General features: G+C 42.6%; 1 protein-coding gene across 4 annotated transcripts in view; it reads right to left on the bottom strand.

Annotated features, from left to right (window-relative positions):
* The window catches only part of VAMP4 (vesicle associated membrane protein 4), a 641,282-nt gene that overhangs the window by 525,331 nt on the left and 89,606 nt on the right, over positions 1-26,345 (bottom strand). For all 4 annotated transcript variants that reach the window (XM_044085250.1, XM_044085251.1, XR_006366637.1 and 1 more), the window contains exon 2: positions 25,213-25,330. In XM_044085250.1, coding sequence (XP_043941185.1) covers positions 25,213-25,278 — 66 coding nt within the window. In that variant the 5' untranslated portion in view covers positions 25,279-25,330. The remainder of the gene's footprint in view (positions 1-25,212; positions 25,331-26,345) is intronic.

Genomic DNA, 26,345 nt, shown 5'->3' with positions numbered 1-26,345 from the left:
ACTTCATGAGAGAGGCTATAAAATGGAAGGGGAAGATTGCTAGTGAGATAAAAGAAAGAAGTAGTAATGAATAGGGGCCCATTTTAATAAAAGGTTTTCCAAAAAAGAATGTTCAGGCAGGGGATGATCATCGTCAGTTTGGAGTCTGTTGTATTATTCATGTGTGTGTTGACAGTTCTATAGCATTAACAAAATTATTTCCAGTAGCTGGAAAATTTTAGGGGGGAATAGAGAATTAGCTAGTGTTGTAGGAACACAACTTACCTTTGTTCATAAAAAGAATTACAGTATAAAACAGTTATTACAGGATGATGGCACTCGAGCCCTGTTACCATATACAAATAAGCCTTCATGCACCTATAAATGTAATTTTTCTTCACCCTACAGATTTATTTATGACAGACCTTATGTCGGAACACTTGCAATATAATATTAAAGTTAATTGTCAGTCGCCAGGTGTTTGTTCAGAATGCCCATAGGCATGACTTCGAGGAGTTTACCCACCAGAATTACAAAACACTTATATGACATCAAAGTTAAAGAGCATAAAAATGCTCTTCATAAGCATACAATTTCTTGTGACAAGTTTAGCAAATTTTTGTTTGCAGTTATAGAACAATTACCCATGGACATGAGAGGTGGCTGTTACAAAAATTATATAGAACAAAGAGAGGCAGAGTGGCAAATAAAACTAGGGGCTGATCAACTGCCTGGGCTTAATGAGATGGTGAACATTAGATGTTTTCAAAGTGAACATAGACAGGCGGTCAATTAAAGGGTTAATGCAATAGCTTTTTCACTTACTCATCTTTCTAACTGACCTGTTATTAGTTTTTTCAAATGATTCGCAGTTTTTAAGTTGTATAAATGTGTTGTTTTTTAATTACTACTATCTTTCTGAGGAAGTCTTTTCGGTTGACAAACAGGTTTAATAAAGGTTTGGTAAATGCTATTTGGTGAATGTTAAGTTATTCAGCAGCTTGGTTCATTTATTTAGTTATAAAGAAGGCTTTAGTTCAAGAAGATGGAGAATCCACTCACTGCCCAAGATCCCTTGCATGGGGAAAAGCAAGAGAATTTCATCAGCTGGGAGGTGAAAAAAAAAGATTTTCGGAGTCCTCCACTTCTACACACACTATATTTTAAAAGACCTTCCTGCCAAATTTCCATTCAGGCCAGTTGCCCAACTATCTGTTCATGTGATCAGTATTCTGCTCAGCCCCTATGTAGACTGCTTGAAGATAAAGACTCCATTTCCAGGCCAAATCTCACATCATCATGCTCAAATTACAACTGGGTAAACGTGCATTTGCTAATGCAACACACATCACCGTGGTACTATCTGTACTGATTCACGGCATTCCTAAGGATTAGGACCATAATCCTTTTACCTTCACATGCCTCAACTCTGCCCTAATGAACCACTTCCCCTACACCTTCAAGTTCCTTGTGTGTGCTACCAAGTGTGAAACAAAGAATTTGGACTTGAGAACGGAGTGAGCTACAGAGAAACTAAGTGAAGCCCAAGATTAATGTACAAAGTTCGGTCCACCACAGAAATCCATTCCTCACAGCAGGAATAAGAGGGATCTTCAGCACTGAAGGCTATCAGTCTTGTTGCTAACGGGTTTTGAGATATCACTGTATTTTCCACATGTGAAGTCTCGCAAGGAGGACCATCAAAATAGATGCGGACATGCTCTGTCTTGTGGTAAATAAGCTCTTTCCCTGGTATCAAAAACTGCACAAAAGAAGGTTTTGGTGGAGTCTGCCTTAAAATCTCCTGAAGGTTAAACAAGGCACCTGGGCTGATTAGCCATAAAGAAATGCAGGCCAGGGATATCCTCAACTTGCTCTAATAGGAGGGATGATTCAGGCCATCAACCAGGTTGGAGGAGACAAATCTTTCTTGCCCTGAAGTGAGAAAACAGCAGACCTAAGCATCTGGGGAGGTCCATGACCACGGGAAAGGGAGTGAATGGTATAACAATAAAACTGGTAAGGACTGATCCATGCATTATACAAAGAAAATTGCCTGTTGTCACTGCGGATAGCAATGTGCAGGCATCCCTCATGTCCAGGACTACTAAGAAGACATAATTGAGCTGCAGAATGAAGCATGGCCTTCAGGGTAAAACTTCTGAATATTTTTTTTTTTTTTTTTTATCAAAATTAACTAGTTTAACAAATACATCCCTCTCTGATGCCAAGAACAGTTCTGAGTAACAGCTAGCCCTGCTCTCATAAAGGGGTCCTCTTAAGACCTACGTTACAGGCAGGTATTCCAAATGGAAAGGGTTAGCTTGATCTAGCTGTAAGGGAGTGGTGGCATGCCTAGTCAATGAGGAAGGGTGACTTTGTGAATTCTAGCTTTTAATATGCAAATAACCATCTGCCTAACCCCAAGGTCCAAAGTTAGGCCAAACCAAGTTCTGTGTGAAGAAAGTCTCTCCCACTCATAAGGTGTTGGAGGGAAGGGACCTCATAATCAGCAGTGTGTGTGTTTCTCTTACAATCAGGTGTGGAAAATATATTCCCACAGTCCCTACTTTTCTGTCTGACTTAATATGTTTACATTCTTCTCAGATACCAGCTTCTTTGTAAAGGTCCTACTTTGGTTATGCTAAAAGGCCATTATTTGGTAGGGGAATTTTTTTTCTGTACCTTGGGGGGTTAAACAATTGGGTCAGTGGCGGCCCTGTTTGGCCCTTTTCTTCTGGCTTCTAAAAATGTCCTGTAAAGAAGGACAAACAGCTATTTTTTGTCTAAAGACACGAAGTAAATAGTCTTTCACACCCTCAGGGAAGGTCTGAAGTCTGACTCCAGGTACATGCAAGTCCAGTACTTGTAGCTGTGATGTCTGTAGCACCACAGCCACACTTGATTGCATGCCTGTCCACATTTGAAAGCAGTCTGAGTGAGATTAGTGAGCCTGCCTTACAGAGTGCCACTGTGTACAATACTAGTCAATAGCCTCTACCTGCTAAGAATGTCCTACTGATACCGTATAATCTGGGGACTGATGACCCTAATCTGAGGGTAAGGAAGTATAAATCCTTTTTTATTGCAAATTTAACATCCTGCCTGTCAGCGTGGAGGATATGAGCCCAAGTGCTAGATACCCCGGCTGTTTCAGTGAATAAAATGAGGGATTTTATACAATATTCTTGATATAAGAATTTATACCTGGGCAGAACTACACAAAATGTCTGACTTCTTTGAAGTAGGGAATTTAGAGCTGGGTTCTAGAAAGATGCGTTGAAAGGCATCCTCAAATGAATGAATTACTGTAAAAATAGCCATAGATCTTGGTTATTCAATGCCTAGAAGCACCAAGACAAGTCCTTAACACCCCACTGAATGTATTCTGCCATTAGGTATAGAGTGTCTCCCAAAAAACATCAAATGCAGTAAACCCTGAGGCAAAAAAGTAGTTGCCTGTGTCATAGACAATTATGGAATGACATAGTCAAAGCAGGCTTGATCCTCCTCTTCCAGATAAGAAATATACAGCCCTCTGGGGGTCAGACATTGGTAAACATGTCAAAACGTGTGAATATGTAACACACACCAGTCTCTTTAACCAGGTATTTTAATATATATCTTTTTCTACACTGTCTTTACAAGTAAGGCTGATACAGCATAATTTTGCAATGCTAGACATCCTAATCTAACTAAAAGCTCTGTGTATGAACATTAATGAATGTAATCCAAGCTGACACATTTGTGACAATATAACAATAAGACATTGTTTTTCTAACAATGGGCATGAAATAAACATTTTGTCTATTTGCACATCTGTGACAAGAGAAAGAAAGTGTTGATTCATCACAGTTTCATACATAGAAATATAACTGTCATGGCATGGGTTAGGCTAATTCCTGTATTATAGTGCATTGGATTCTGGCATTTACTTGAGATTTTGTGATCTTGTCCCCTGTGTAATTTTAAACCTTACATGTCATTTAAAATTATCAAGTATAGATCAGAATCTCCTTCTTAGACTTTTCATTGGAAAGCCTCCCTATTCCTTTATGTTTGAGGAACCATACCAGAAGTAGGTGTCAAGGTCTGGGAAGGGTATAGGTAAGCCCATCTCCACACACATTACATGTTCTTAAAATTATAAAACGTTACAGCTGAGTTAGGTGTCAGTGAGGAAGATATTTGGTAGCAAGTAAAAAGGCACAGGAAAGGCCTTAATAATCAAATTCAACCCCATTATTACTGACTATATTACTAAAGCATCAGGTATTTTCTGAAGGGGAAAGGTGTCTAAGCAGCAGCTGGACAACATCTGTCCTCCTGTACACAGATGCTGCCATTCATGGATACCTCAGAACTGTTACCTAGCTGAGAAGCAGTCATATAACTTTCTGAGACCTGACTGGATTCAATTATGGGGAGTCTACCATCTGCCTCCAAAAGAGCTAATACAAGCAGGAATTCCAATAGTAAAGGAGTCAGAACTGGAGAGGGAAGAACTGGAGAGGGGAGAAAAAACTGCACCTCTCTTAGACCACGGCCCAATGCAGGTCTGCCAGGGTCTTTAGAACCATGTGCGTCATGCTCTCAGGTTTCTTAATCTCCTTCATTTATCTATAGTCTAATGTAAGCCCTTTTCTCCAGGAGATTTCTTTACCCAGCCCTGACTAAGAGAAGGTTCTGGTAAATGGGTTAAGGAGTAAAATCCCATGTTCCAGCACAGGAAACCTTTTTGTTCCATGAAGCTTGATGGCGTGACAAATCAAGTCTTTTGGTTTGAAATCTTGCACTGCTCAGAATATATAACTTTATGCTCTTGCACATAGCAAATGTTTAGGGAAACTTGCCTCTTACAGCTACATGCTAGTCATTTTTTCCTGCTATAATAATGAATGACCACAAGGTTGTGGCCCCACTACTACTACTACTGGTCTGGATATAGGACCAATCAGGCAACTGATATCTTGCCTAGTGGTTTTGGGGCTTTTTATTTTTTATAATTAATCATATCTGGAGAACTGGGAAGTTTCCAAGTATCTTAAAAAAGGCCCTGATTATACCAAATATCAAGAGGTGCACTCTGAATTTTACAATCCTGGTGTCCTATTTCTAATCTTCCGTTTAGGGGGAAGGTTATAGAAAGTGGTACACAAGTAGCTTGTTTGTATGCTTCAATTTTATGAACTCTGGGGTCACTTTTAGTCTCTGCTTTAAGCTCATCACATCAATGAGACTGTTTTTACCCGAGTGGTATTACCACCCAGAAAATGAGATTAGAGAAAGAAAGAAAAAAAAAAGCCAGTAAATGTTCCAAATTGATGGGTTAAGGAACAGAAAAAGCCCAGTGGAGGAAAAAAGAGAGCACCTATTTATAGTAATAAATTCATGCACAAAGCCAAAAGGACATCATTTTTCTAACTCAAACTCAAACTTAAAGCACACAAAATTCCAGCAGCTCATATAGTGTACAAATTACCCTGATGGAAGAGATTTCAAGTACAAGCTAAATTTGCTAGCAATAATTCACACAGGACAAACCATGTATAAAAAACAAAGCACAGATATTTATCACACAGTTCATAGAGCATAATTATTGAACTTACTAAATCAATGACTTTACTACTTTCGCGGTGGTACAGTGGTAGCGTTGTTGCCTCACAGCAAGAGGTTCTCCCGTTCGATTCTCGGCTGAAGTGCTGGGAGTGCCTTCTGTGTGGAGTCTGCATGTCCTCCCCGCAGTTGGGTGAGCATTCGAAAGACATGCGTAAATGGGCGTGCCTTCATTGAAGGCTGAACGTCGAGCTGGCACCTCGGTGTTCATGAAAATCTACTGCCAATCATTAGCGGACTGGAGTTCCGCTGTGGCGACCCCTAACCGGGAAAAGACGACAACTAAATCAATGACTTTGCATTTAACAAACTTTTGGTAATATTATCTGCACAGCTATCAAAGTATCTAAGATTGTGAAAATTTAAAGACAATTAATTTTTTGCCCACACTTTGCTCTGACAGGTTGCTAGTTTAATGGAAAGAACATGTTTCACATTTTACAGAAAGGGGTCCCTACATACCTGTTACACAATTAAAATGCAAAAGATATTTAAGCTAATCAGTCACTGAAAACAGCAGACTTTTTAGGTTACAACAAATGCACTCCTATTTACTAAGGTACTGTCATGCTTGATTAAAACTTGTGCCACTGCAAGTCACATCTTGTAAAATGATGCAGCCACTTCAAGCCTACAGAATTAACTTGCTACAGTGCTTACAGCAAATTAATCTGATATGCATACATATGCTTATTTTCTCTCAGTATAATGCACTTACAAAATATTCATTTGTTGACTTTTATTTTTTTCTTTTAACATAGTACAAAATAACTCACCCGCGGCGGTGGTGCTGCGGTAGCGTTGTCACCTCACAGTAAGACGCTGTCCGGTTCGTTTCTCAGCTAGAGCGTCTTCTGCATGGAGACATGCATGAATGGGCATACCTTCGTTGAAGGTTGTGCATCAGGGCTGGTAACTCGGCACGTAAAAATCAACTGCCAATCATTAGCAGATCGGAGTTCCGCTGTGGCGACCCCTAACCGGGAAAGGCCGAAAGACACAACAACATAGTACAAAATAACTCACGTTTAATCAAGCTACCTACACAGCTTTATACTTCTGATGCAGAAGCTATTCTGAATCAAACAAATACAAAAATAAACTAAATAAGCTACCTACACAGCTTTATACTTCTGATGCAGAAGCTATTCTGAATCAAACAAATACAAAAATAAACAGAATTTTACAACAACAAATAATCTAAACAATGTATATGTAACTTTCCCTACAGTTCCTTTTCTAAGTACAAGGGCAATGCCCAAGATGGAACTTACAAGGAGATAACAGATGTTTGACAGGTAAAGAGAAACCTCTGGTCAAGTAACTCGAGTTTTACCAACAGAGACAAAGTAAAAATTATGGAAAAGGCCCCGATTTAAGGACACTTTTGAAATGCTGGCATGATAATTTAGAATCTCAAAATAACTTCCAATTTTTAGGAGGGATGGAGTAAAAGTTTAAGAATATATTAGGGGCATCCTTCCACACTGTGGACAATTGAGAAGCATGTCTGGCCAGTCTATTACTTCAAAGCAATACTTATTCTCTTCGATATTACTGCTTGCTTACTAGAATGATATCACAGGCCTTATTTCTTTATACAGTCTTCTTTGGTCTCCCTGTTACAGTCAACACAGGGTGACCAGAGGGCTCCCTTGAAGCAGCCTGTTGACCAACTGTGGAGTCTTCAGTACTGGCCTTGAGTTACTTGCCTCCTACCCCTCATACTGCTCTCAAAAGGTGGCACTCCAGGGCTATTTACTCTTCTGTCGATTTATTAAAATGTTCTACAGTGCTCTGCACAAGGTGCAGCATTTTTTTCCTTTAGTGTGTATGTATGCTGTCACTTGCTGATCTAGTTCAACACACACACTTGCAATGCCAGAGCTAACCTAGGAAACTTTGTTGCAACTCCCCTTGCCAAAAATATGTGAACAAGCTGGACATCCTGGATATTTATGGGATCAAATTCTTCCAAAATTGCGAGGTACCCTGCAGCTCCACACTTACTCTTTGTACTGTTTACAGAGCTCACAGACTGGAGGCTGGGTCCAAGGCGAGCAATCTTGGAGTGAACCTTAGTTATGGACCATCATTTCAGGACTAGGTATCAGCTATTGTCCAGTCCTGACATGACTATTTGAAGACCATCACCCACATTAATCATCTTATTATAGCAGAAGACTTGCCAATGGCTGTGCAGGCTCTGGTGAGCTCTCATATAGACTAGTGTAGTGCCTTTAACCTTGGACCTAGGTCTTGACAGACTGCAGTTTGTGCAGAACTTGGACCCAGGTCTAGACAGACTGTAGCGTGTGCAGAACTTGGCTGCGCAGGCTCTGGTGGGCTGTCATGTGGACTAGTGTAGTGCCTTTAACCATGGACCCAAGTCTCTACAGACTGTAGTGTGTGTAGAACTTGCTGTGAGGCTCTTTACCAAGGGCTCAAGCTACAGTACAATACCCATATCATTTGCACATTGTAAGGGCTCCCAGTCAAGCATAGAATTATTTGTAACATTCAAGAAAGTACAGTTGTGTACACTTACCATAAATGTAGATGTTCGAGTGTATTCACTGTTACAGTCATCACATTTGGGTTATCTGCTTACAGTAGCTCTCAGTCGGCCTGATTATCAAAGTATTGGGTCCTGCTTCAGTTGCTGTCTCATCTTCCATGACATCAGGTAGTCAAGGGTATAAAGCATGCAGCCGATGCCATTACATCAGTTTTTCTTGCCCCAGATGTCAGGTGCCCCCCTAATGGGAAGCAATTAAATATATATACAAGGTTACACCTCCAACAAAAAAAGAAAATACACCAAAAAGCTTTAAGCATAGTAAAAAGGAAAAGAGGTCTAGCCAAAAGAAGTCAGGGGGCTGGAGGGAGGGTAACCAGTACTACAACAGTGAATACACTCGAACGTATACATTTATGGTAAGTATAAACAACTGTACTCTGTTCTTCATGTTTCACTGTTGCAGTCATCACATTTGGGTAGATTCCCAAAGCTAAGGATGGGAGGAGTTAATTAGATAGCATTAGGACCAGCTATAAGGCCCTGCAAGACTGCAGTGGCAAAGCCAGCTCTGGATTTAGAGAAAATGGCAAATGGCAATGCTTGGTGAAATTATGTACAGAATTCCAGGTAGCAGCTTCTAGGATGTCCTTGGTAGGGACACCTCTGAGAAAGGCTGTAGAGGTAAATGCAGTCCTGGTTGAATGTGGTCTTATTCTCTATGGGATAGGTTTTTCATCGTGCTTTTAGCAGAAAAGAATGCAATGGCCTATCCATTTAGAAATGGTTTGCTTTGAAATGGCCTTCCCCTCTGCTCCTGCAGCAAATGCCACCAGCAGCTGTTCAGGTTTCATGAGAGGTTTAGTCCTGTCAATGTAAAATCTAAGTTTTCTCTGCACATCTAAGGACTGCAGTATACATTCCCCTTTGTTCTGTGGATTAGAAAAAAAGGTTGGCAAATGAATGGACTGATTAAGAGCCACACTGGATACTACCTTGGGCATGAAGGACAGATTGGTCCTGAGGGACACCCTATTCGCATGAAAGATGATAAAAGGCTCCACTGCCATATGGGCCTGTAATTCCGACACCCTTCTTGCTGAAGTGATGGCTAAAAGGAAGCCTGTTTTCCAAGAAAGGAATTTTAACGCTGCACTTGCAGCTGGCTCAAAAGGAGGTAGAGTGAGTTTTTCCAATACAAAGTTAAGGTCCCAGGCTGGAGTAGGGGTTCTCCTGGATGGTCTTATGTTCTTGGCCCCTCTGAGGAACTGCTTAAGCAGTGGATGACAGAAGAGGGGTGGTTCTGTGTTGTAATGAGCTGAAATGGCTGAGACATGAATTTTGATGGAGGAAAAGGAAAGGCCCTTGTGAAACATCTCAGTTAAGTACTGAAGAATCTGAGGTAAATTGGGTGCTGCTGTGCCCATCCCCGGAGTTTGGTTCCAAGAACAGAATCTCTTCCATTTTTCAGCATAACATTTTCTAGTACTAGCCCTCCTTGCCTCCAGAATGACATCCAACACTTGTTTACTGAGGGATGGTAACGGAGAGATCAGGTAATTAGCCAGGCTGCCAGGTTCAGGGTTTGAAGCTGAGGATGCCGAATCTGGCCCTCCTGCTGGGATAGCAGGGCAGGGGTCTGAGATAGGTGCCATGATGCCAGCAGTGACACACTGCGCAAAAGGGGGTACCAGTGTTGGCGTGGCCAGTCTGGTGCAATCAGTATCGTCCTTGGTTTGTCCTGTTTGATCTTTAGTAGTACCTTGGAGAGGAGAGGCAGAGGAGGAAAGGCATAAACTGATAGATTTTTCCAGGAGAAGGACAGGGCATCCACTTTCCAAGCTTGTTTGTGGGGAGTCCTTGTGCAGAATTTGCCCAATTGGTAGTTCCAGGGGAAGGCAAACAGGTCTATCTCTGGACTCCCCATTTGTTTATCAACATGTTGAATGTCTTTAGTTTCCGGTTTCCACTTGTGTGTGTGTCCATGAGATTTCTGCTTAGTTCGTCTGCAAGTGTATTTAGCTTTCCTGGCAGGAACGGAGCCTGTAGGTGTACTTGGTAGCTCAAGGCTGTGTTCCACAGAGCCATGGCTAGTCTGCAGGGAGGGTATGAGTGGGTTCTCCCCTGCATGTTTATGTACCACATAACAGTGGCGTGTTGTCCGTCTTTACCATTAATTGCCCTGAAGAATGTGGTCCTTGAAGGCTGTCAGAGCATTCTGCACAGCTAACATTTCTTTTTGATTGATATGCAGGTGCATTTGACTTGGGTTGCATTTGCCCTGAATGTGCTTCCCTGCCAAGTGAGCCCCCATGCATAGTCTGATGCATCTGTTGTTAGGATTTGGGTGGCAGGGGTAGAGTGAATGGCAGTCCCTTGTTTTGGTGGCAGGCCTCTGCCCACCACAGGAACTCTAACTGCAGGCAAGGTATGATAGGAATCTTAGCTTCTAGATCCTGAGAATGTTGACACCGTAGGCTTTTTAGATACCATTGTAGTTTCCTCATATGCAATCTTGCATATGGAATTAGGAGAATGCATGAGGCCATGAACCCCAGGGCTTGCAGTATTTTCCTTGCAGATAGCAGGGTCTTTGTGGCCATTAGTTTAAATTAAGCTGTCAAATGAACTTATTTCTCTGGTGTGAGGTAGGCCATCTGGGAAGTTGTATTCAAGCTTACTCCCAGGAATACAATTTGTTGGCAGGGTACAAGATGAGATTTCTTTTCGTTCATGGTGTACCCCAGAGAAGTTAGCATCTTTTGTACAAACGCCAGATGATTCAAAAGTATGTCCTGGCTTTCTGCCTGAATTAGACAATCGTCCAGGTATGGGTATATTTGAATATTTCTTTGCCTGCAAAATGCAATGACTGGAGATAGCCACTTTGTGAATACCCTGGGCACAGTAGATAAGCCAAAGGGCAGTGCAGAGAACTGATAGTGCATGTAACCTCCTTTGAAGCATAGGTATCTTCTGCAAGATTCCCTGATTGGGATGTGCAGGTAGGTTTCCTTTAAATCCAGTGTTGCCAACCAGGCATCCTTGCCTAGCATAGGAAGCAACTGGTGAAGAATTAGCATCTTGAATTTTAGGATCACCAAAAAAGTGTTTAGGATAGAGAGATCCAGGATAGGACACCAGGAGTCGTCTTTTCTGGGCACCAGGAAAAGTCTTGAGTAGAAACCTTGTCCCCTTTCCTCTTCTGGGACAATTTGAATAGTCCTTATACTTAAGAGAGAGAGAAAGTACAGCTGTGTACACTTACCATAAATGTAGGTGTTCGAGTGTATTCACTGTTGCAGTCATCACATTTGGGTTATCTGCTTGCAGTAGCCCTCAGTCGACCTGATTATCAAAGTCATGGGTCCTGCATCAGTTGCTGTCTCATCTTCCGTGACGTCAGGTAGTCAGGGGTATAAAGCATGCAGCCAATGCCATTACATCAGTTTTTCTTGCCCCAGATGTCAGGTGCCCCCCTAATGGGAAGCAATTAAATGTATATATATGTACATACATATATATATATATATATATATATATATATATATATATATATATATATATATATATATATATATATATACATATATATACATATATATATATATATATATATATATACATACATACATACATATACACACACACAAGGTTATACCTCCAACAAAAAATCAAATACACCAAAAAGCGTTTAAGCATAGTAAAGCTGGAGGGAGGGTAACCAGGACTGCAACAGTGAATACACTCATACATCTACATTTATGGTAAGTGTACACAACTGTACTATGTTCTTTGTGTTTCACTGTTGCAGTCATCACATTTGGGTAGATTCCCAAAGCTAAGGATGGGAGGAGGAATTTAGATAGCATTAGGACCAGCTATAAGGCCCTGCAAGACTGCACTGGCAAAGCCAGCTCTGGATTTAGAGAAAATTGGCAAATGGTAATGCTTGGTGAAGGTATGTCCAGAGCTCCAGGTAGCAGCTTCTAGGATGTCTCTGGTAGGGACACCCCTGAGAAAGGCTGTAGAGGTAGATGCAGCCTTGGTTGAATGGGGTCTAATCCCCTGTGGGATAGGTTTTCCATGGTGCTTATAGCAGAAATTAATGCAATGGCCTATCCATTTAGAAATGGTTTGCTTTGAAATAGCCTTCCCCCTCTGCCCCTGCAGCAAATAACACCAGCAGTTGTTCAGATTTCCTTTGAGGTTTAGTCCTGTCCAAGTAGAATCTAAGTTGTTTATGCACATCTAAGGAGTGCAGTATCCGTTACTCTTTGTTCTGTGGATTAGAAAAGAAGGTTGGCAAATGAATGGATAGATCCACACTGGATACCACCTTGGGCATGAAGGAGGGATTGGTCCTGAGGGACACACTGTTTGCATGAAAGATGATGAAAGGCTCCACTGCCATAAGGGCCTGTAATTCAGATACCCTTCTTGCTGAAGTGATTACTAAAAGGAAAGCTGTTTTCCAAGAAAGGAATTTTAACTCTGCACTTGCAGCTGGCTCAAAAGGAGGCAGAGTGAGTTTTTCCAATACAAAGTTAAGGTCCCAGGCTGGGGTTGGGGCTCTTCTGGGTGGTCTTAAGTTTTTGACCCCTCTGAGAACCTGCTTGAGGAGTGGGTGAGAAAAGAGGGGTGGTTCTGTGTTGTAATGAGCTGAAACGGCAGAGGTGTGAATTTTGATGGAGGAAAAGGAAAGGCCCTTGTGAAGCATCTCAGTTAAGTATTGAAGAATCTGAGGTAAATTGGGCGCTGCTGTGGCCATCCCTTGAGTTTGGTTGCAAGCACAGAGTCTTTTCCATTTTTCAGCCTAACATTTTTTAGTACTAGCCTCCTTGCCTCCAAAATGACATCCAACACTTGTTTACTGAGGGATGGTAATGGAGACATTAGGTAATTTGCCAGGCTGCCAGGTTCAGGGTTTGAAGCTGGGGGTGCAGAATCTGGTTCTCCTGCTGTGACAGCAGGGTAGGGGTCTGAGGCAGGTGTCATGGGGCTAGCTGTGACACACTGCGCAAGATGGGGTACCAGTGTTGGCGTGGCCAGAAGTCTGGTGCAATCAGTATCATCCTTGGTTGGTCCTGTTTGATCTTTAATAGTACCTTGGAAAGGAGGAAAGGCATAAACTGATAGATTTTTCCAGCTGAAGGACAGAGCATCCACTTTCCAAGCTTGTTTGTGGGGGGTCCTTGTGCAAAATTTGTCCAATTGGTAGTTCTGTGGGGAGGCAAACAGGTCGATATCTGGGCTCCACCATTTGTTTATCAACATGTTGAAAGTCTTCGGTTCCTATTTCCACTCGTGTGGGTCCATGAGATTTCTGCTTAGTTCATCTGCCAGTGTATTTAGTTTTCCTGGCAGAATTGAGCCTGTAGATGCACTTGGTAGCTCAAGGCTGTGTTCCACAGAGCTATGGCTAGTCTGCAGAGGGGGTAGGAATGGGTACCCCCTGCTTGTTTATGTACCACATAACAGTGGTGTTTTCCGTCTTTACCATTAATTGTCCTGGAAGAATGTGGTCATTGAAGGCTGTCAGAGCATTCTGTACAGCTAACATTTCTTTTTGATTGATATACAGGTGCATTTGACTTGGGTTCCATTTGCCCTGAATGGACTTCCCTGCCAGGTGAGCCCCCCATGCATAGTCTGATGCATCTGTTGTTAGGGTTTGGGCGGCAGGGGGTAGAGTAAATGGTACTTCCTTGTGTTGGTGGCAGGTTTCTGCCCACCAAAGGAATTCTAACCGTGGGCAAGTTATGATAGGAATCATTGTTTCTAGATCCTGAGAATGTTGACAACATGGGCTTTTTAGATACCATTGTAGTTTCCTCATATGCAGTCTTGCATATGGAATTAGTAGAATGCACGAGGCAATGAATCCCAATGCTTGCAGTACTTGCCTTGCAGATAGCAGGGTTTTTGTGGCCACTAGTGTGAAGTAAGTTGTCAAATGAATTTGTTTCTCTGGTGTGAGGAAAGCCATCTGGGAAGTTGTGTTCAAGCTTGCTCCCAGGAATATAATTTGTTGACAGGGTACCAGCTGTGATTTCTTTTCGTTTATGGTGTACCCCAGAGAAGTCAGCACCTTTTGTACAAATGCCAGATGATTCAAAAATATGTTCTGGCTTTCTGCCTGAATTAGACAATCGTCCAGGTATGGGTATATTTGAATATCTTTTATAGGTTCATAGGTTGGTACTAGGCTATCAGCCCTAGGGCCTATACAAGCCTAGCCATAACAATTCCATGGCTATTTCTTCCCACACTATTTACTTCTCTGGACCGCTGTCTAGCAGGGCGACTGACATGATCCCCTGGGTGAATTTCCTTTCTCCCATCCAATCGTCAAGGTTCCTTTTGAAGAGGGCCAAAGAGGCACTCTGCTTGACATGTATGGACAATCTATTCCAGAGTCTGGGGAGTCTTTGGGTCAGGAACCTATCCCTCCAGAATGTTTTGTTTATTGTGATGACAAGGTTTAGATCCCTGGAGCATGTGGCTCTGAGGGATTGGGATTTGGATTTCTTTAAGTGTAGCATGTCCAACAGCTCTGCCTGCAAAATGCAATGACTGGAGATAGGTACTTTGTGAATATCTTGGGAGCAGTATATAAGCCGAAGGGCAGTGCAGAGAACTGATGGTGCATGCAGCTTGTTTTGAAGCATAGGTATCTTCTGCTAGATTCCCTGATTGGGATGTGCAGGTAGGCTTCCTTTAAATTCAGTGTTGCCAACCAGGTATCTTTGCCTATCATGGGAAGCAACTGGTGAAGAGTTAGCATCTTGAATTTTGGAATCACCAAAAAGGTGTTTAGGATAGAAAGGTCCAGAATAGGATGCCATGAGTTGTCTTTTCTGGGTACCAGGAAAAGTCTCGAGTAGAAACCTTGTCCATTTTCCTCTTCTGGTACAGTCTGAATAGCTTTTAATCTTAAGAGAGAGAGTACTTGCTTTTGAGCCTCTGCCCACTGATTTGGGGGTAGATCTGGCCAACCGTTTGGGGTCGGTAACATGTAGAAGTAAAATCTGTATCCCTGGGAAACTTATGTTTAAAACCCATTTGTCCTGGGTAATGAGTTCCCAGTTTTTTGCTTGCAGAGTAATCCTTCCCCCTAAAGGAGCAGTCAGTTGAGAAGACAGCTTACCATAGGGGGGTGTCTTACTAATCCCTGATTTGGAAATGGGAGCCCCCCACTGCTTAGTCCTGTGCATACCCTGAGGCTGAAGCCTGGTTGTTCTGCTGGTTCTGGGTTTGAACTGAGAAGGCCTGGAAGAGGCAGGAAAGGACCAATTTTTTGAGGGCCAATGCCTACTAAATCTTGGAGGCTGCACTTGTAAGAAATCTTTAACAGTTTGCACAGATTTAGCTTTTTCCTTCATCTTTTTAAGAACTTCTTCGGCTTTGTTACCAAACAAGCAGTTCTGATTTACGGGAGCATCCAGCAATTTAGTTTTAACATGATCTGGCAAAGATTGCTGCTTAAGCCAAGCATGCCTTCTAAGTACAGACATGGTGACAGCAGCCCTGCAAGATGCCGCTAGAGAATCAAAACCACATTGCAAAGTATGTTTTCCAACCTGTTCAGCAGAATGCATTAAATCCTGTAAATCCTTATTTTCAGCACAATCAGGAATCAACATCATTTTCTGTTTAAGCAATCCAATAATATGCTGCTGATACTTTAACATATCAAACTGGCAATTTAAGGCCCTGATGGCCAAGGTTGCAGAGGTGTATACCTTCTTACCCCATCTATCCAGAGCCCTGGAATCTCTATCAGAGGGGGTAGGATTTTTGGCAGTAGTAGCCTTAATGCCCTTGGGTCCCTGTGAAATGGTCTCAGGATCTGGAGTAGGATTTTTGAAAAGGAACTTGTGAGAATCAATAACCCTGTAATATCTATCAGGTTTTCTGGGAGCAGGAGGTAAAGAGTCAGGGGCCAAGCTAGATTTCGAAAAGGCATTGTCAACAATGTCCAGCACAGGATGGATAGCTACAGGTCTGAGCTGGGGCAGGAGTAAGAAATCTCTAAGCCTCTTTTTAGAATCAGAGTAATCCTGGCTTTCCCAGTGAACTCCTGGCTTTCCCAGTGAACATGCTCCCTAAGACTATGCAAGGTTTCACCAAAAGAAAAATCCTCTGGGGGAGAAGCAGTGGGAATAGAGTCCGCTGCATCAGAATCCTCATAGGTGGATAAGGGTAAATCCTGGTCATCAGAGGGGACAGAAATTTCAGAATCCCGGTCAGACGTATCACAAGCAAATTCAGTCCTAGGTCTCTTAGAGGAGGAAGGTTGGCTTCCCCTGATTAAAGTAATAAGGTCTTCAGCCATTCTTATCATTTGTTTTTTAGGCATAGAGGCCTGACCATGCGGTCTGGGCGTCGGTTTTCTAGGCATGGTTAGAGTTTTAGGCCTTGAAGAAGAAGAAGATGGCGTCAGTTTAATATGCAAGTCAGTAGGCCTGAATACACCCTCAGAAGCCGGTGCCTGCACAGCGGCTCTGGACCCATCCAAGGTAAAGACATCCGCAGGTTCCACAGTTGAAGCATCTTGTGGCATACTGGACTCCGAATGGGTCTCAGTAGAGGCCTGCGAATCTGAAGTAGCGGGTATCAGGGGCTGCGAAAGCACCTCACTGAGTACTGATGAACTGGCGATTAGCTTAGGAGAAGTGCCGTCGGCAGCTTTGGACCTAGGCGGCATGTCTGTCTTTATCTTTGCATTTTTTCGGAATGTCGCTATTCAGGTGGCTTACTGAAGACATATCCAGATAATTGAACCAAGTACCAAAATATTTAGAAGTGAAAATATACCGACAACAAATAGTTCGTTGTTTAAATATGGCAAAAAACCGACAGCGAGGTACGTCGTGATCAGGACCTAGGCAAGGAATACAGTACGAATGAAAATCTTTATGAGGTACTTGCTTTCCACAAGAAATACAATTATTGACTTTTACTGACATCAGTTAAGAGCAAGAAAAAGTTTCCCCAACAGAGTACTTCGCTTTAGTTGAAGACTTCAGTTCTGAAACTCGAAAACGAAAATTTCAAGAGTTGGCCAAACGGCACTTGCGAACTGCTTCTGCTTCGGGCACTGCACGGCAAGAAAGACTGACATAATTGCGTCGGCTGCATGCTTTATACCCCTGATGCCATGGAAGATGAGACAGCAACCGACGCAGGACACAAGACTTTGATAATCAGGCCGACTGAGGGCTACTGCAACCAGATAACCCAAATGTGATGACTGCAACAGTGAAACACGAAGAACATCTGATATTTAAAGCCTTCATAAGTTGCCTCAAGATGCATTCTTCACAGAGCTTTTTAACCCATTTTATCTAAAAATTACCCACGTTATCCTCAAGGCTTTACTATCTTTTGTGAATTGCTATTTGCCTGTCATTTAGTACTGTAACATGCCCAGTTTTTTAAGCATATAAAGACAGAAGTGTACATGCAGCCTACTTTGATCTTATAGGGTCATAAGTAGGTACTAGGCTATCTGCCCGAAGGCATTTATAAGCCTAGCCAGAATGTGTTGGCTTTCACCGTCCCCCTTATATTAGTTCCCTGTGCCTCTGTCCAGCAGAGCCACTGAAGTGAGCCTGGGGTAAATTTTCTGTTTCCCATCCACTCGTCAAGGTTTCTCTTGAAGAGTGTTAGCGAGGAGCTCTGCCTAATGTAGATTGGAATCTAAAGCATGTGTAGTCTCTGTGACAGGAATCTATCCCTCCAGCACATCCTATTTATTGTTGTGGTGAGGTTTAGATCCCTAGAGCGTGTGGCTCGAGGGGATAAGCTTTTCTTTAGGTGGAGCATGTCCATCAGTTCTGGGTTGGACATGGCCTTGTATGTCAGGCAGAGATCACCTCTGAGTAGGCGGTATGCAACAGAGTACAGCTGGAGTTTCTTCAGTCGAGCTGCATAGGGCATCTGTTTGAGGCCAGTGATCCTCTTGGTGAGGTACTTCTGTGGTCTTTCCAGCTGTTGCAGGTGTCTTGTAAAATACATCCCAAATGGGGCGTTGTACTCTATGATAGGTCTGATGAGCGATGAGTAGAGGGGCACAATGACCTCTTTTGATGTGGATGCAAACCCTTTTGTGATAAGGTGTGCCACGTAGAAGGATTTTCTAATCAAAGGAGAGTTTATTATCTTTTTGGGTCCCCAGATCCCTTATTACGTCTTTCGTATTTAGGGGACTACCACCTATGTGGTAGTTTGTGGGTACTTTGTTTTTTTCAAAGGGGATGACTATGCACTTTTTGGCATTTAGCTTGAGGCCATGATTTTGACACCAGGTGCCTGTCTCAGTGAGACCCTTTTGGAGGATGTCTGTGTCAGCCGGAGAGTCAATTACAGCCCCTAGTTTGCAGTTGTCTCGAACTTGTGGTCAGCCATAGTCCTCCTGTGCTTGCCTGTACCTCTGAGAAAGTATATGCCGAACAGGAGGGGTCCTAGGACTGAGCCCTGGGGAACGCCACTTGTAACCGGTTTAGAGTCAGATCTAGCTCCCGCAACTCTTACCAGATCCTGCCTCTTAAACCTGGTCGATTTCTTTGAAACAGTCACCAAGGCCATTGATGAGGGGAAGGTGGTCCATACAGCCTACCTGGACCTCACAAAAGCCTTCGATACAATACCCCACTCGGGCATTATAGATAAGCTCACCAGGTTAAACATAAACCCCTATGTCACTAGATGGATTGCAAACTGGCTCAAGGACAGAACCCACATGGTTAGAATTGCTGGAGCCATGTCAGACTCCAAACCAGTTACAAGTGGCGTCCCACAAGGCTCAGTCCTGGGACCTCTCTTGTTCGGTATATATTTCTCGGAGGTACAGGCCAACACGGAAGGACTGTGGCTGACCAAGTTCGCAGATGACTGCAAACTGGGCGCCATAATCGATTCTCCAGCCAACGCAAGCATCCTACAAAAGGGTCTCAGAAACAGACAACTGGTGGCAGAGCCATGGCCTCCAGCTAAACACCAAAAAGTGTATAATCATCCCCTTCGGCAAATACAAAGTGCCCACAAATTACCACATAGATGGTAATCCATTAAGTACGGAAGAAGTAATTAGGGACCTGGGGACCCAAGTTGATAGCAATCTCTCATTCGACAACTACGTGGCCAAAATGGTTAGAAAATCATTTTATATAGCCCACCAAATCATGAAGGGATTTCACATCTAGATCAGATAATCCAAGCGTTATAAGTACAGCATAAAACAAGCAAAAAGGCGAACGCTGACACCACACTATACAGCTTGAGAAACTGAAAACAATGAAGCAAACTCGTGCAAACCAGCAGGACTAAATAAAAACACTTTTAATAACAGTTGAGCACTTTCACCTGTTACAATGCAGGCTTCCTCGGAACATTTTATATAGCCCACCTAATCATGAAGGGACTCGCATCTAGATCAGGGGAGGTCATCGTGCCTCTTTACTCATCCCTCATCAGGCCCATAATTGAGTACAATGCCCCTTTTGGGATGTACCTTACCAGACACCTGCAGCAACTGGAAAGACCCCAAAAGTACCTCACCAAGAGGATCAAAGGGCTCAAACAGATGCCATATGCTGCCCGGTTAAAGAAACTCCAGCTCTACTCAGTGGCATACCGCCTGCTCAGAGGCAATCTGTGCCTGACGTATAAAGCCATGACCAACCCGGAATTAATGGACATGCTGCACCTCAGAAAATCCAAATCCCATCGAGCTACACGCTCGAGAGACTTGAACCTCAGCACTGAAATAAATAGGACACGCTGGAGGGACAGATTCATAACCCAGAGGCTCCCTTCACTCTGGAATAAAATCCCAGTCCAGGTTAGGCAGAGTCCCTCATTAACTCTCTTCAAGGGGAATCTTGATGAGGGGATGGGAGATCGTAGATTTACTCCAGGTATCACTTCTGTGTCACTGTTAGACAGATGTACAGTATACTAACCTCGAAAAAGGGCATAGCAAAATTCATTTTAAAATGGGTGGCGAAAGCCAAACACACTCTGGCTAGGCTTGTAAATGCCCTAGGGCAGATAGCCTAGTATGAACCTATGAACCTATAGCACGATCCATGCATTCTTGTAGGTGCCCGTAGAATGCATTAGTAAAGGATTTTGCAGCTTGGACAATGTTATCCTTTAGCATGGGGGCTTTGAAGCTTTCCACTTCGGTCTTAAGTAACGTGAGGTTTGCTTTTGAAAAGTTTTTCACTGTGGTTTCCTTGTCCGGGGGTGGGGGCGGAATGTGGATACCCAAAGTGATTTGTTTATGGTCAGATCTAACCAGTGAGGGGTTGACCTCCGGTGTGGAGCACCGGTTGCCCATGTTGGTGATGACCAGGTCCAATATGTTGTTGTCACCTCTGGTGGGAGTGTTGACCAGTTGATCCAGGGCATTTTGAGTTTATAAATTCTAGGAAATGTTGGGCAAGGGAGTTAGTACTTGAGTAGTTCTCCCAATTAATATTTGGATAATTGAAATCACCCAATATTAGGGTGTTTGGTGGGACCTTTATATTTCCCAGTGTTTCCAGAAATGCGGAATGGGGGTCCTGGGACATGGTAGGTGATCTGTAGCAAGCTACAATTTGAATTGCAGTTTTGCTCGCTGTTAGTTGCACGTGGATGATCTCTGAAGCATCGTGCTGTGCCACTAACCTGGAGACGTGGGTATCCTTGATGAATATGGATATGCCACCCCCCCCCCCCCACCTTTTGTATTTCAGTCTGGGTTCTGTGTCCGAAATGTATGGTATGAGTTGTAGCCTGGTAGTGCTGGGGTGCTCTCTGGAGCCTTAAACCAGGTTTGTGTTACTGCACATATATCGATTTTCTCCATATTGAGGAGTGCCTCGAGTGCGTGCATTTTGAGGTTTAGACTTCTAGCATTAAGTAACATTACCCTCAGGTTTTTGTTATTTGTGCTATTTATGGTAGTGGGTTTGTCTTTTGAGCCTTGCCTAAAAAAGGCACTATGGGGGTGGCAAGAGCCTTGGCCAGTATTCGAAAGCCTAAGGGTGACAGGTGCAAGCCGTCTCTAGCGAAGCAGCGTGGCTTGTCGAGCATGTCATCCCAGGCAGACAGACAATGGATCCCCTTTGAATGACACCAGAAACTTAGCCAATTGTTGAAATTGATAATTTTTTCTTTATACTGTGGTATCATTCTTGGTGAGGGCAGGATGCTACTCAGGGTCAGGGTCATACCAGCCTGGGCTACAAGATCAGACAGCTCTTCCATGTCTCTTTTCATGTAGTCAGGGAGGTACAGCTCAGGTCATTCACACCAACATGGACAATGACAGAGTCGTATTTGTACTTGTTCTGGAGTGACCTGAGTGCTTGTGTTATGTGGCGGATCCTGGTACCCGACACGCAGCTAACAGTAACCTTCTCCTTATTCAGCCTAGTGAGTGGGACATCAGTAGCTAACAGTAACCTTCTCCTTATTCAGCCTAGTGAGTGGGACGTCAGTGTGAATCTTGCAAAGACCTTCCCCATAACGGAAATCTAAAACTCAATAAGGTCAGGATGAACAGCTGTCTTTCCTTTAAAATCCAAGCTCAACTCTCCTCACTGACTGAAGTTATCAGTGGGGATGCCACAAGGGTCTGTTTGCATTCCACTTCTCTCTCCGGAAACGTCTCTTTAGATCCTTGGGCTAAAGACAACAGTCTCTGACTCACTAAGTTTGCTAATGAATGCAAAGACCGTAGTCCTTCTACAAGGACATGCAACTGGTCTGAGATGACTAATTAGCTCTCTACATCATATCTCATCCACTTTCGTCTCACTGTACACTTCCTCAATGACTCAAACTTATGTACATCCAAATTAGTTGTCTCTCCCCTTTTCCTTTATGCTACTGCTATATTTTGCCAAGGCAATGTTCCCCCCTGCCCACATTCCCTCTGTCAATGAACTGCCAAGTAGCAATAACCCAGTTCAACTATAAATAAAAATGAATACATGTTAACAAATACAGTGCAGCCTACTTAGAAAGAAGGTGGTCTAGTCTAACAGCTAGTGCAGAGAATTAAGGATCTATTTCTGACATCCCCCCTTTGGGCCAGTAATCAAGGAGCCTGAATCCTCACCACTGACAATGGAGAGGGAAATTCAAATGGAACAAAACTGTGCTCTACATCAAACACAATTTCCCTTAACAGCACACACAGAACACACTCAGTCCAGGGTCTGGGTTTCACCCTCTGCCCAGATCCCCAATAAGACTCCCCACTGGCACAGCTATAAAGTTGAGCCCCCAGCCGAGTGTCCAAGCCAAGTCCACCAGCAAACCAGTGGTTCCTGTCCCCGCTCCATGTAGCTGAGACCCACATACTGTGAGATTTGATTTTCATACCCATACGCGCGCACACACACACACACACACACACACACACACACACACACACACACACACACACACACACACACACACACACACAGGCTGGCACAGATTTATTAGCTATGCCTCCTTCTGCCCAGACTATACTGTAGTTACAATGCCACCAGACACCCCAAGACTCTTACAAGGGTACCCAATTATACTGAGTGAAATTAATATGAATACAAATGACAGTATCTGACCACTGCAGTAAGGCTTACAGGAGTGGCCACAGTGTCACCAATAGATATAAGTACTTTAAAAGCTTAAAATATTCTCTAAAGTACCAGCCACAAAGAAAAGTTTAAATATATTTAATAATAAATAATAAAAGAACATGAAAATACAAAAATCTAGTTACAATAAAAAACAGAGTTTCAGTCACAGGAAATTTTAAAAATAACACAGGTGGACAGATTCACACAGTTACAGAAAACCAATACTTGGCTAATCTCACTATATTTTCCTGACTGATCTAAAGAATTACTACTCCCTGGTTACTTACTAGAGCAAGGCAAGATGAAGTAGGTGAGAAATCCTTCTTTGTCAGGTTACAAAAATAGAGTGCCATGAGACTTAAGTCACACCTAGTATTAGAATAACATTTGTAGAAATGTATTCTAGAATGACATCACATACATCTGGTCATCTGGCTTCTTGTTCCCATGCTTCCCGCCTTGGCTAGAAGCTGTCAGGATTTAGCACACAGGTGTCAATAATGCACACACAGACTTGCTAACATCTGCTGCAGCTCCTGGAAGTCATAGAACAATTTTAAACCTCCATCCTTCCAGAGTAGCAATTAGTTCATCCCAATGACTATGCAGGAAGGTTCCTAGTGCAGACTTTTTGTCTCTAGCTGCATTAAGAATTGTAAGATACAATCTTTATTGCCTAAGCCAGGTAATTTAACTTCAAACTATTTTCAAAGTTTGAGGTTAACCTCTTCTCCTCTAGTACTCCTCTGTTAATATACATTTAAACAGCTACAATAATACATGTATTTTTCCTTTTCTGTCCAGCAGGGTACACTGTTGAAACATTTTAACACAAGCAGCTTAACAAATACATTTTTCATAACAAGCATCTGTACAAATCAGTTTGATATACAAATGACATCTAATTCTTTACAAAATTCCAGCTAGCTGTGCTGGCATATGCTACACATCCACTGCACTACTTCTCCTGACATAGCTGGCTATACCTCAAAGCCTCACACTATTAATGATCTCTTTACTGTGGTTAACTGGTCCAGAGTTTCACTCTCTCAGCCTCTGTAGCCTATGTGACTCTAAGCAAGTCTCTTAATCAGACACTAATCCCGGCCTTAATATGAAAAAGGTCCATGAAGATCAGTGCTCTATCCCAGTTAACAAATACAAATAAATACCAAGAGAAAACCTCTTAAAGTCAGTTTAAGTCCCCCTCTCTCGATCTCAGTTCCAATCATGCCATTCAGCACATCAGGCAATAAGCTCTCCTCCAGGCACACTTTCCTGTAGCGGTTATGGTTTTACAGTGTCAGGTTGTTAACCTGGCACACAACCCTCCTTGGAGGATATACTACATAGTTGCACACACACTCTCATCCAGGGCTAATTTAGAGTGTCCAATCCACCTCCTGAATGTCTTTGGAATGTGGGAGGAAACTGGAACACCCGGAGGAAACCCTTGTGATCACAGGGAGGATATGCAGATTCCACAAAGAAGGCATCCCAGCCGAGAATTGAACTGGATAACCTCTTGCTGTGAGGCAACAGTGCTAACAACCATACCACTGCACCACAGTTTGGGACCCTTAGCACAGATATAGATATAGGTCAAGGATCTAAACTTTTACAAAGATGCTGCCACGCTGATAAGGAAGGCTTTTAATTAGACCCATAGATATACAGCAGAATTACTAGAATCTCCAAGAAGGTTATCATTCTAATGCAGACCTCGCTTGCTTGGTCCATAATACAGTAAGATGCCCCATTCTGCGGTCCTTACTCCACATGTTTTGATTGGGCAGGGTTCAAAGATTCCTCACCAAGAGGACAGATAAGGCTTTGCAGACAACATTATTTAGATCTGAAAGTGGTCCTTCTTGGTACCATACTTCCTCCTGAAAGAGGGAACCATGCTTTATCTTCCAAGCCAAGAAAGATCCTCTCCTATGCAAGACTCTGTCTGAGGCATACTGATGGGAGGGCCCACACTTACATAGGGGAACTAATCTTAACTATCTACTAACAAAAGTAGCAAACATGACAAATGTACATTCAATGGCTCCTCTACCACTGGAAGAGACTTCCTGTGCCTTTAGAATAATATCAATGTCTTCATGTTTTTTTTATTAAAGACCATAACGAACACAGAGGTACAAACAATTTTCATCAAGAGACATCAGCCATCAAAGTCTTAGGTCAATAGACTAACAGCTTGCTAATGAGGGTGTGGAACATTGCAGGCAGGGATGCAGCAGAACGTTTCTACTCTGTCCAAGAGAGTATGTACTGACTTAACATAACAATGGACCAGACACGGCTAATAACTTAAGATTAACAATGTACCAAAATGTGTTCACACCTCAATTTCTCATCAACACCTTCAGCAAGCAAAAACTGTCATTGACTGCAGAAGTAGTCATGATCTTTAAACATTGATAAAATGTTATCTTTTTTACCAAAATTTTAATTAAAACCTACCCGTTCACTCCTGATTGAGCCAGTCACTTCATCATCATTCAAGTGCCGTTTAAACTTTGGAGGCATGTCTGTAGACCACCACCAAGAAGAGATCTTCAGTCCAGAAAAAATAAGACCGCTATAAAACAAAAAAAAAAGAATGTTAAAAACTGCAGAAGGATCTTTCTTGGCCTGGAAGATAAAGCATCCCTCTTTTAGCTTTAACTATCTTTGTTCTACTGAATCTGTAAATTAAATTACATCTACTGTCCTAACACATCTAGTAAGACACACAAATGTCTTCAATGCTTAACGGAGAAAAACAAAAGCCACAGCTGGACAAGTTTCATAAAATGACATTTCTACAGATGTCTGTTGTAGCAAAACATGCAGAGTGTAACAAGGTCCTTCTCAAAAACTGAAGCCATTCTGTTTCTGACAGAAGTACTGTGGCTGCATTTTAATTCCAATGCTCATATGACCCAGCTCCCTCCTATTCTACAGCCAAACGGGTGAGTTAACAGTACTGATTCTCCTTACCGCCTTGTAAGTATGTAAAGAATGCCCCGTTCCTCCACATATAAAATGAGTGGGCACAGCCTACTCCTAGTGTGGGCAGCACAATGTTACTACTGGGAATTCCAAAGTCCTGCCCTAACACATAAAAAGGGGAGGTGCCAGCTATCTATTAAGCCAAACCAAAAAAGGTCTGTAAGTTCTTCAGCAATCTGCTACTAACAGTAAATCAATGGAAACATCAACACACATCAACAAAAACATGTCAAAAAGCTACAGTACATGCTTTGAGGCTAATCCTCAAAATACACAACACAAGCTAAATTGTTTTTTTTTTGCGGTGGGCAAGCCCACTTCGCACCCCCACCATGTGTGGGCCTGTGCTTCCTCATCTCAGCTAGAGGGTCCATTGGCAGCCTTTGTTGACTCATGTACCAAAACAGTGTTGGGTGAATTTGGGCACATTTTAAGAGACTCTTGGCATTGCTTGGAAAGACTTAGGGGTGTGGACTTATCAGTGTCATTTTCTTTCCTCACTATTGATGTGATCAATCTTTTTACTACAATACCCCACAAAGAGGGTTTAGACTTCTTTAGGGAAGGTCTATTAAATAGTAAAATCTGTAATAGGACTAAAA

The sequence above is a fragment of the Protopterus annectens genome, chromosome 10.part0, assembly GCF_019279795.1.
Source record: "Protopterus annectens isolate FY-2018-M chromosome 10.part0, PAN1.0, whole genome shotgun sequence".
In the NCBI taxonomy this organism is placed as follows: Eukaryota; Metazoa; Chordata; order Ceratodontiformes; family Protopteridae; genus Protopterus; species Protopterus annectens.
This window is presented reverse-complemented; position numbering and strand designations above follow the sequence as displayed.